Raw genomic sequence first — 12,768 nt, 5'->3', positions numbered from 1 at the left:
AGCCATAGTAAGAGTAGTAGTCTGTCTAACAACAAACAAACCATTTGATACCTTAGTCAAAGAGAAAAACACACAAATTTAAAACGAAAGAAATCAATTAAATAAACTGCAGTCAAAAACAATGAAATAAATGAGAATAAACATTATAAATAATTAAATAAATGAAAAATGAAAAATGTTATGTATGTAATTGTGTCCCATTTTTGAAAATAGCAACAAAAAAAGCATGAATGAACATGATCTACATATAAATATTAAAAGAAAACCAACAGTATAAAACAAAAAAAAAACATGTAACACTTGTAATCGAAAAATAATAACAAAAACAAAAAAAACACATATTTTATTTTTGTTTTTTTTGGTAAACAAGAGATTAAATAAAACAAAAACAAACAAAATAAATGACAACAAAAAAAACTAATTAATTAAGCATGAGAAGAAAATGAAAATCATCTTGTTATAAACGTAGTTTTGCTTATTTTTTAATAAAGGAATAACAAAAAAAATTATATAAATGAAAAATTGTATCAATAATAAAAAAGTGTTTTTATTTGTGGATCAGACGTTTTATTTCAGAAAATAATCCTAAATTGTACATTTTTAATTTCGTTTGTAATTTACACATTCTATGAAAAATTCTAAGAAATTTTCCCCAAGAAACCATAGGTCTAAAATCAAATCATATCTTGCGCATTTCGTCTTTTATCCAATGATATTTCAATATAATTTTTTTTTAATAGTTTTAATAATCTGTGATATAAATTCTCGTTAAACATTTTATGAAATTATTGTTGATTGAAAGTCTTTAGATTTATAATAATTTTTAAAAAATTCGTATAAGGCTTTCTATAATTGTTTAAGGCGTTCGACTAAAATATGTAGATTATAAATTGTATCTATGTACATGTATTTATGTATTATTTAGTGCAAATTCATTCCTGTGTCTTTTGCAGTCACAATTTTTTTATTTTAAAGTTAAGTTTCATAATCTCCTGATAGTCATAGTCGATTGTAAAATTAATATAGAAATTCATTTATAATAAAATTAGCTAGATAACCAAGTTCGAATAACATTATAAACTATTGGTCAAGTTTCTTATAGTTTTGTCCAAATTTTTTTATTAATTTTAAATTGAAATTAAATTTATTCGATTGATCGACCATTATTTGTTACTCTGAATTGAGAAATATTACACTGTGTATAATTTTTTGAGTCATGGAAATATAACCACTATCAAAAAAACCTCATCTTCAAATTCGAAATAAATTTTTTAAAGCTGCCTAAAAGTATGCTTTAGTTTATAATAATTTAATAGTTTATGGCCCAAAACACTTAATTCCTTTAGTTTTTTCTTACTTAGAATCACTCCTAGGAAGTTCATATGTTCTAGAAAATTGTTTATTGAGATCTTGGGTACAGTTTTGTAGTTGATTGTTTCCTTCAATTTTGAACGGTTTGCTACCTATAAACCTGAACAGGGGAAAAAAATCTATTTTTTTTTTAAGTTTTTGGTGATTTTGATCATGAAGATGAATTTTTTTTGATTTTATATGTGAACAATTTTTGTTCTTTATGACAAGGGCTACAATTTTGCCTCAGAGAGTAAATCAAAATTCCGAACTATTTGCAAACGTATATGGTTATTTTTTTTCGTCTTGCACTGTGTTATTTATTCCAATAAAAAATATATTTTCTCCTCGATTATTCAAATAATTTTTATTCGAATTACAGGTCTAATTATCACTAAAATATGGAAAAATATGCACTATCAAAATCGATGCCATTTTGCAGCAAAATGTGTGATTCGTGTCTACATAATATTTGGATTTTCGAGAAAAAATGCTTTTTCATTTAAATCCTCCCCTAGTTATGAGGATTTACTTAAGTGTTACAACAATTAACAACAAAACAATTGAATAACGAAACTATTGATATCACAGTATTAAGTAATAACTAGTAGTGTAAACCTATACAACACTTCAAAAACAACCACTAATTATCACTCTTTAATTACAAAATAGTCTTAGTGATTATTTAGGAAATTTCTTATTATTTCATGCCTTTTTCATTAAATGGCAAATTCAGTTCCCTTGCAAATGAATTAAAGATTATGTATGTGGCTAACGTTACTATACATTAAATCAGTAGAATATCTTTGGTGTATGTTATGTATTATTTTAAGATTTTTGTTTTGTATTATCTGCAATTTTCTGGTATGTTTAAGTTTTAGCAGTTTTATGACTTGACATCCATAGGTCATAATAATGGCCGAATACACATTTTGTAAATCTTGTTTTTATACCCTTCACCTGTGTGAGAGGGGTATATATAAGTTTGTCATTCCATTTGTAATTTTTACAATATAATTTTCCGACCCTATAAAGTATATATATTCTGGATTTTAAAAATTTAAAAAAATTTTAAAATTTAAAACATTTTAAAAAAACAATTCAAAAAAATTTTTTTTACAAAAAATGAAAAAAACAACTTTATATTTTACGTGTTGTTTAAATGATATTTTTTATCTAGTATTAGCTGTCCCGAAAAACTTTGTTCTGCCATAGCTCAAACAATAATAAATGTTTACTTTGTATGGGAGGTGCTATGCCCATTGTACCTATATAGGTCAATTGTGAATCTAAACCATCCAGGGACCTACTTAAACACACACAACAAATTTCTTCGAAATCGGCTTACCCCCAGTAACACGAAGTCTGGTTATGTTTTAACTAATAGTTATACTGACAGTTTTCATACAAAAATAATTTTAACCGACAGTATAACTATTAGTTAAGGCCTAACCAGACTTCGTGTTAATGGGGGTTAGCCGTTAAGGAGGAGTTCAGTTACTAACACACGCACAGAAGAATTATATATATTGTTACGAAATTTACTTGAATTTAAATATAACGATTTTAACGGCTGATTTAAAAGTAGCATAATGTTTTCAAATAACAGTGCTGTAAAACTGTAACATATCTGTGGACATAATTAAAAAAAAGCTTTCAGTTGATTTGATAGTAAGTTGGCAACGCTGTATTCGATTTCGAATATTCAGTTAATGAACATTGTAGAAAGTACACCACAGATGGCGTATGTATTAGGATTTCTAATTTAGAAACCTCTAGACAGTTAAAGAGAAATCTAGAGTGCAGATGGCAGTGTTATAAATAGTAGCAGAGGTTGCAGTCGTTAGTGAGTTTATCAGAGACGCTTTTCGAATAAACATCCACTAAGTGCCTTAAAGTGTGTTGTGTTTTTTCAAGTAAATTCGTGTACATTATAAATTGTGTCTGGATTTCTGAGAATTTATAAACGTGTATAAAAAACATTGAGTGGCTATTTAATTCTGTGGTTGTTGTACATTTTGAATAAATAAAGATTTGTTACAATTTTTAAACTACTAAACGGCTTTTATTTGCAATCAAAGTATCCGGTTTATTTAAAGGAAATAAACCAAACGTTTTGAAAAGGTTAAAACGTAACAATATAAAGATAAAGAAGATAATAATAATTCCTAGATATTTGATATTCAGCCCAATTATGAATAAAAAATCCGCGGGAGTTTTTTCCCTTTTTTCCTATTCAAAAATGGGAAAAAACACCCGCTGATTTTTTAGTCATAATTGGGCCGACAGAAATAACTATTTACTTTGTATAGGATGTGACGATCCTTCAAATTTTGTTTAAACCTCGTGCAGTGATAAGAAATTGAATCATCTAAAGTTTGATATTCGAAATTAACAATTTACATTGTATTGTAGAGTTGGGTTATTAGCTCAGTGAAGTGACCGCTCTTTTCAGCTCAGCTCACTGAAATGAACTAGGTCGCTCTTTTAGCTCATTAGCTCAGTATGTTGTATAATGACCATTTCATTTTGAGAATTGCTTGTAGTGAATTAAATCAATTATTTATGTTGTTAGTTGTATAAATACACAGTCTTTTGACAATTAGAGATTTATGCGTGAAATTATTGATTAAAATTTTAAAAAATCAAATTGTATTTTATTTAAACTAATATTTTTGCGGAAAAAAGAGTTAATTTTTTATTATTTCTAATTTCCGATGCCAACCAAATGTTTAGACAATATTTGTTAAGCAGAACATTCACTAACTATAAGATATTCTTTTACCACAAAATAATAAAATTACCAAAAAACTCAAGATATTAACTGGAATTTGAAAAAGGAAAAATATTTTGATGATCTGATAATTGTGATCCAAAATAAAAATGTGACAATAACTAAACCAAAATGAATAGTGTTGCAATTTTTTGGATGTTTTCCCATTTACATAATGTTAGTTATCAATTGGCAAAATATATATTTTTTACCTGACTTTTACAATTTATATATATGTATATGATCAACAAAATTTCTACTAAAAATACGAAAGAAAAATAGTTTTGTGATACAATTTGTATATTTTCAACATTAACTTAATTATTTTATGATATAACAATATATAAATAGAATTTCTGAATTTAAGGAATAAGATTTTATTGTTTTACGAAATAAAAAATAACGTAAAACTGTCATTCCAAAAAACAGCGAAAAACCCACGATAGGTCGCTCATGGCAGTTGACAAATGTTCTGTTGATGTAGAATTATGTATAGTAAAAAAGTGCATAAGATATATGTTTTCTAAAAAAAGTGATTGAAATAATTAAGAATGTCAGTAATTAATTAAGAATGTCAGTACTTTGTATTTTTTTAATTATGTGTTTTGTTAGATATAATCACATTAATGTATTTTTGAAATAGTATTTTTTTTTACTAATTACATACTTTCAATTACAATTATTATTTTAACAATAACAATTACATATGTATTTCCCTTTTTCATTATTATTTTATGAAATTTACTTAAAAACTGTAGCAATACACTTTCTTTATTTGCCAATTTAGCCATTTTCCGGCTAGATCTAGCGATTTTATTTTCATTTAGCCATAAAAAAATGGCTAGATTTAATCTAGCCGGAAGATCTAGCAATTTTATTTTGTCCTAGCCTTTTTTAATTTATACTTTTCTTGAAAATTTTTGGAATTTTTTTAAAATAAAACAGTATTTTTTATCAAGTGACAAAGAAACAATATTTTTAAACAAATTCGTCTGTTGATGAGAATATTATTGGTTTTATGAAAACAGGCTATGAAATTGTTTCCAAAGCAAACACATCAGGAATATTCAAAAATCAATTTTGCATTTCTTCAATGGATCCGATTTTGATTGTAAGTGCCCAATTTGTTTAATTTTTCAAAAAGAAAAAAAATTATTGATATTACAATCTTTATCCCCATTTTCTCAATCTCTGGTTATTTTTTATCTTGATATACTGACAGTTCTCATACAAATATTATATTAATTGGAAGTATACGTTACGAAAAATGATAACCGGAGATTGAGAAAATGGGGGTTAATTTTGAAAACAATCAGTATAACTATTAGTTAACACATAACAAGTCTTCGTGTTAATGGGGGTAAGAAATATAATATTTATGAACTTGTATTCAGTTATTTTTGGGTTTAGCCATTTCTAGCCATTTTTAATTCAAAATCTAGTCATTTTCTGAGCTGAAGAGTTGGCAACCTTGATCACCATACCATAAATAAATTCACATTCATTCAATAGCACACATATAAAAATTCCTTCATGAAAACAAAAACAATTTGAATAACTCTAATAATTCTTGAAATAAAAATATATACGCGGCAGCATACGATCATATACATAACAAACCTACATTCGAATGATCGTTTTATTTTTGTAGGACACAATACTCACTCACTTTTCAATGTCAGTGAGCGAAAGAATGTTACAGAATTGACAAGTAAAGTGAAACATTGAAGATGACAAATGAATGTGCTTGTGCAGCTCTTTCATGAGTATTGAAAGAAACATGAGCATAAAACAAAACCGCTCAGTGCTGAGCTGAAAACGCTCAGTATGATGAATGATTCACTTCGCTCAGTTGAGATAATAGCTCAATTGAACTAGGTCATTCATCAGCTACACAACTCTATTGTATGGGAGGTGCCACGCCCACTAAGGTGCTATTCGGACAAAATTTCAAGACTTCCACAATTAGTTCGCTTTGCATGGGATGTACCACAGCCCCTGTTCCGTTCCGACCCATTTTTGGTTAAACATCATGTAGTGATTAGATACAATTTGAAGACTGGTACAATGATAGTTCTGCATATATTCGAAAATAACAACATACATATTTACTTTGTATGGGAGGTGCCACGCCCAATTATCATATATTTCATAATAACTATTAACTTTGTATGGGATGTGCCACATCCTTAAATATATACAACCCTATTATGAATAAAAAATTCTGCGGGAGTTTGTTCCCCGGGAGTTTTTTCCCATTGAATTTAGGAATAGGAAAAATGAGAAAAAGGAAAAAACTCCCGGGGAATTTTTATTCATAATTGGGCTGATAGAGTAACATACAATACAAATTTCAAGATGATCGGTCCAGCGGTTTAGCCTCCTATAAGGCTAACAAATAGACACATTCATTTCTATATATTAAGATTATATATAACAAGCGAGTTGTGCACAAAACTGATTATAAAATGATTTTGGAAAAATTCACATTTGGTGAAAATATTCTTGGAACTCTAGTATGAACTAATATTTCCAATTTTGTCCAATGACAATAATTATTGATATTTTTCATCAGAAATAAAAAAGTATAAGCCGATATCTTAGAATGTATTTCTTGTAAGTAAAAATTGTTTATTTTTATTCTTTTTATAAAAGAAACATACATTTATTAAAACTTAAATACAAATCAAAAATTTGTTTAGCAAAACTTTATATTATTTAGTAAAATGCCATTTAAATTGAGAACATCGAAGGAATTATTTCAATCCTAAATCTTTTTCAATTGTATGAGAACAAACAGCCATCATTTGATCCTTAATGCGTTCAAAGTTTTCAACAGCCTTAGGTTTGGCTTCAGGCCATTGAGCCAAATCACGATAAATTGGGCGGCAGAATTTCATGCGGAAGTTTGAGTTGGCAAAAGCAATAACCTCATCCAAACGATTCATTAATTTGGCCATAATACACAAACGCATTACACGGAAGCGAACTTCAGCATTTTGAGTGTTTTTCAAATTATATGTGGATTCCAACAATTCAATCTTCTTTTCAGACAAATCTTTGATATCTTTGCACTCAATTAATTTTCCCAAGAAATCAATTAGTTGATGAGTTGAAATAGTTTGTTTAGCATCAGCATTATTGGCCAATTCATCAGTAGTTTTGGTACTCCATAATGAAGCCAATTGCTTGGAAACATTAGCCAAGGTCTCATCGAATCTTTAAAGAGATAAAATAATAGGTAAACAATATATTAACATTAATAGTATATAGAAATAAGAACTCACTTGGGTATAATTGGTGGCATGCCCTCGCAGGTTAACCAAAGGTCCCAATCAATTTCATTAAGTTTATCCTTTTTGTCGGTCTCAATGAAATAATCGTACAAGGCCGATTTGAAATCATCGGTTACAACAGATTTATAAGAAAATTTCTTTAAATACGAACGCAAGAAGGGCTCAAATATTTCTGGTCCTCCAAACAAGTCCTCAATGTAACGTAAGAAGGTTGAACCCTTAATGTAAGGTACACTCGAAAAGGCATCATCAGGACCACAATTGGACAAATCTACTACAAGTTTTGTCAATTCAGGACTGTTTGCCAGTTGAGTACGAAGCTTTATATTAAATTTTTATTAATTACTATTCAACTTGAACTTGGTGTTTGTTAATGCTTTTACTTACACACTCCTGTAGATCTGTCAAGTTGCGTATCATATGGAAATCACGCTCCTTCAAACCTTGCATACGTCCAACAATTTTTGTCTCGACGAAAACTGTAAAACCTTCGTTTAACCAGAAGTGCTCAAAGTTTTTATTAGTCACCAAATTGCCAGTCCAGCTGTGAGCAATTTCATGAGCCACCACATCAGCCAACGACTTGTCGCCAGCCAACAATGTAGGGGTAACAAAAGTTAAACAAGGATTCTCCATACCGCCGAATGGGAACGAAGGTGGCATGACCAATAGATCATACTGCTTCCACACATACGGACCACAAATATCAGAAGCAGTTTTAAGCATTTCCGATGTCTGTGAAAACTCTTCAGCACAAGCATCAATTATGCCTTGCTCTGCCCACACATTGGAGTTGGGACCCAAAGGTTTCGAAACCAATTTACCAATGGCAATGGCCAAAAGATAAGCTGGTATTGGTACCTCCTGTTTAAACGTGGTTACACCATCATCTTTCTTCGCAACTAAAGCACTCATAAGAGCAGTCAATTCCTTGGGATGCTCTACGGTTGCTTCGTATGTGAATTTTACAGCTGGCGTGTCTTGACAAGGCATAATTGAACGGGCGTGAATGGCTTGGCACTGGCTGAACATATAGGGATGTTGCTTGCCTAATGTTTGTTCAGGATTCAACCACTGGAGACCACTGGCATTGCTGGCGGTTTCATAATCGATGCGTACAAATAAACTGAAAATATTTTTTTATAATTTGTTAATCATATTTTAGCAAAATAATAAAATAAAAACTTAATCCAGAGACATTATATACTGGTCAGTCATACTGTGAAGTAATTCTCAATAATCCTATATTATATTATTATACCCTACACCACACCAAAAGTGGTGAATATAAAAAATGTAAATTTGTCATTCCGTGTGAAAATGTCATTTGGTTTAAAGTGAGAGTGTTTTACACAGACATACGGGCAGATGGACGTAGCCCGATAGACTTAGAATTTCATTTGGGTCTCAGTTGAATATTTCTTATTGTTTCAAAACCTTCAACAAATTTGAAATTTTTCAAAACAGAAAATGTTAAAATCTTAAATAATACCATGCAATTTTGTATTAATGATCAAAGGACAAACTCAGTAGAAAATGGTAAGAATCGGTCCATGACTTTTCCTAGACTCTAGACTCTACACTCATAAATACCTATATAATAGTAGTACACATAAAAATTTTAGAAAAAATAAGTTTCTTGTAAAACGATATTTGTTTCGATCGGTCCATGCTTGACCATTTGCAGTTTTATAATAAGTATGGTAGAGCTTGATTTTCGGAAGTGTTCCTATATGGGAGCTATGTCTAATTATGGACCGATCATCATAAAATTAGCTTACATGACATCCTTATATGTGACCCGGCCTATGAAAAGGTGGCTTATGACTCAAAAAAGAAATTGAGAGAAACAGCTGTTAAAGATAAACAATGCATTTCTACAGTTTCTTAGTAGTTTTTCTTTTGCATTATGAACAGTTATGCCCAAAAGGCAACCAAAAAAGGCAAAAGAGCATAAATGATATAAGTTCGTGTGTATATATAAAGAGGGATGTTTTTTTCAATGCAAAGCACAAACCAGTTTCTGACGGAAAAAAAATCGTATGAGTGCTCAGATTTAAAAGCAATGCTGAACGAGTATGACGTGTGAATTTCTAGTTTTCACCACGTGAAAGAGCGTCTCAAAAACTATCGAAACCAAAAAAAATGGGAACATTTTTTTGAGTCATAATATACTTATATAATACTTATTTAGTGCGAAATTTCATAGATTTGCTAGATACCTATATAAATTAAAGATTTATAATTGATAAAGTCCTATTTCGTGAGGACATTTGTATGAAATAATGGACCGATTTCAGCCAATTTCTATAGGCTTTGTTCCTGCGGCAATTTGTAGAATTATGTTTGAAATAGCGACCTGTAGTTTGATTACAAGGTTTACATGGACGGACAGACATGCGGACATAGCTTAATAGACTCAGAAAGTGATCCAGAGCAGATTGGTAGATATACTTTAAAGGTGGTGTTGGGACACTAATACAATATAGCCTCCCCAATATGGTAAAGTAGGGTATAACTAAATACGCCATTTCGTTAGCTTAGTTTGCAAATGTACTAATTAGATTTTTATACAAAACGTTTGAATAAGTAAGATTATATAGTTTTTTTTCTCGTTTTTACACTGTGGTAGGCAAAAGTACTAAGTCCATCTACAGTTAGTGGTTTTGGATTAGTGAAGCATTTCTATATTGCCCATCATAAGTAAATTCGTGTGAACGTTTCGTAATATTTTATCTACATTTCTATAAATAACTTAAAAGCAAAATGACATATCTTGATTTATCGTCAGCTAAAAGGACTCATACGAAGTACCATCTCCTATGAATCAGCATCTATCAGATTTGTCGAACACAGAGATGGTGGAAGTTTTCACTTATCTTTTTTCACAAGATGCCTTAAGCGACTTGATAAGAAACCTTGACATTTCGAAAGAGAGATTTGAACTGCTATCATCTAGATTCAAAGAAAGAAATTTTTTAACTCAAAGTACAAAAGTCTCATTTTATCGCGGTCGTGATAACGAAAAACTCTTAATCTACAAAGCACACGAATCACATCCGAATGGACTTTCGACGCTTTCACAACGACATCCAAGACATCATACTATCGGACGTCTACCGACTGTCAAATCAAACTGCGGTTTATGAAGCCATTAGAGGCTACATATGCAATAGAGTCCAAAATGAACACCTCTTGCGATCTCGGATTGCTACCTAGAACAAATTGTTCCTGACACTTTAAACTGTTGCCCCCCTGTCATAAAGTCGTCCCGACACATTGCACTTATTCAATTATCCAACCAAGTCTACAAATTTGCGCCCCATAGACCTATAGTAAAGACTGCAGTTTCTCCAGCTCCCACTACCACTTACAAACACCAAATAATTAAATACATATTCTTATAAATTCATGAAAAACAGATTTGGAAAAACAATAACATGACGATCAATGTAAATAGGTCGCCTGGCATAACCTTTCAAATGGGGTCCACTTCCGAAAATCAACAAATTAGTTTATTTGCAAGTTGTGTACCCTTTTCCATTTATGCTGAATAAAGAAAAATGTTGCGCCAATTGGTTAAACAATTAACAATTCAATGATCAGTAATTAAATCAATGATGATAAATTGTTAAATTAGGTAACATTTTTAAACATTTGAAATAAATTATTTTCTGCACACGCTGTCCTAACAAGAAAAAATATTAATTCCAAACATTCTCCCATTCACATAATGAACGTAAACCAGAATAACATAAACTAACTATGAATATTATAGTGTATTTCACCAGTATAACTTCTGTAATTCTCATTATATTTAGCTGGAGGGTATTTAAGAATATACCAATCTAACTTGTTCTTCTATCACTTTTTGTCTGTGATAGAAAAATTTATGATTTTATACAATTTATGAGATTGTAAATAAAAAACAAATCATTAATACTTACAGTTGATAACAACAGTTAATCAGAAAACTGTTATCGGAATATAAAAGATTACTTACTCTCCAGAAGCGGTACCCTGTGGCAATTCCAACGTAAGTTTAGCACCAATATCATCAACAGAATCACTAATAAAATGATTCAATGGAATTGAAGAATTTCCGGAAACAATTTCAGCATTTAAAATTTTAACATCACGAACATCCAACAGCTAAAAAATATTAAGCAAATTTAAATATCACATTTCCCTTCAAGACCAAGATCTATTAATGAATACTAATACTTACAATTGAAGACAGATCCTTTTCTAAAACATTGAAACGATGAGTAACGGTTCCCTTCAACTTGGTGTTTTCAAAATCGACCTTCCAGGTCAAGACACTGTGTTTTGTGGTTATCAATTCAGGTTGAGAGAATGAACTTGGATCAATTTTACCCAGGCGACCCATTTTACGTTGACTTTGTACAGAATACAATGGAACTGTTTGTTGGAACTTTCTGGTGTTAGCTGACGCTATTGCTGATGTTGACGATAGTTGTTGTGTACTCAGAGTACGTGTTAACACTGAAACGGTGGAAAAATAAAAGTTAGCCACTTGTACAACACGATTTCTTACTGATATCAGATTATCTTGTATGCTTGTAGAAGGCAATTAATCTTATCACAACAATGTGTGGATATGTGGTAAATCAAAATATTTGTTAAAATTAAATTAAAATTGTGGTCATTTATTATGGTTGGTAGCAACAAGTATTTTTTACTATAAATTTTAGACACTGGAGTTCTCCAATAATACGTAATACACAATTGTTGGTGTGATTTGTTATTGAAACATATTTAACAAAACAAGTTGTCACTATTGTTTTATTTGTATGTGGGTGGTATTTGTCACTTTAAATTATGGTAATTAAATAAATTTAATTGCATTCTTACCGGTAAATAAATAGATTGATTACAAATTGCAACTCAATTCACTTGATAATGACATCAACAAAATATAATTGACGTTAATGAAAAGTGTAAATGGCAACACTTTCACTCAAAATACATCTTTGCAAAATTATTATTGTTGCCAGATTATAATTTATTGCAATTAAAGGGGTTTTTGCAAATCGCCAATTTGGAAGATTTTTAACAAATCTGGAATATATTATAGGAGTTACATTAGAATCTCGCGGAAAAGTTAATCGCTCAGCTAAGTTAACCGTGCGTTCAAGTGCCGCTATAAAAACTTATCTTTTCAGAGCAGATGACGATACACATGTTGACATCAGCTTTGATAACATTGAAAATTTAAACAATATCCAATTTACGGTAGACAAAGATGATTTCGAAGTATTCAATAATAATACCGACGGGTGAATTATCGAGCTAGATATTGAACAACCAAAAGTAAGCTTCTCGAAA

General features: G+C 30.2%; 1 protein-coding gene across 1 annotated transcript; it reads right to left on the bottom strand.

Annotated features, from left to right (window-relative positions):
* Nucleotides 1-6,723: 6,723 nt before the first annotated feature.
* On the bottom strand, nucleotides 6,724-12,372 carry LOC135949879 (leukotriene A-4 hydrolase). The gene is made up of 6 exons (XM_065499327.1): nucleotides 12,295-12,372; nucleotides 11,648-11,925; nucleotides 11,423-11,571; nucleotides 7,807-8,545; nucleotides 7,411-7,739; nucleotides 6,724-7,342 (listed from the first exon to the last, which is right to left on the bottom strand). Exons 2-6 carry the CDS (start codon nucleotides 11,807-11,809, stop codon nucleotides 6,880-6,882), a joined length of 1,842 nt encoding a protein of 613 aa, XP_065355399.1. The 5' UTR covers nucleotides 11,810-11,925; nucleotides 12,295-12,372; the 3' UTR covers nucleotides 6,724-6,879.
* Between the last annotated feature and the right edge of the window lie 396 nt (nucleotides 12,373-12,768).

This window comes from Calliphora vicina, chromosome 2 (genome assembly GCF_958450345.1).
Source record: "Calliphora vicina chromosome 2, idCalVici1.1, whole genome shotgun sequence".
Taxonomy (NCBI): domain Eukaryota; kingdom Metazoa; phylum Arthropoda; class Insecta; order Diptera; family Calliphoridae; genus Calliphora; species Calliphora vicina.
This window is presented reverse-complemented; position numbering and strand designations above follow the sequence as displayed.

Bases quoted from the DNA above. Each gene is read 5' to 3' on its own strand.
- LOC135949879 (XM_065499327.1), bottom strand. From the start codon at position 11,809: ATGGGTCGCCTGGGTAAAATTGATCCAAGTTCATTCTCTCAACCTGAA. The intron at 7,740-7,806 runs GTAAGTAAAAGC...TTTAATATAAAG, and splicing joins TGACAGATCTACAGGAGTGT to CTTCGTACTCAACTGGCAAA. The intron at 7,343-7,410 runs GTGAGTTCTTAT...ATCTCTTTAAAG, and splicing joins ATGCCACCAATTATACCCAA to ATTCGATGAGACCTTGGCTA.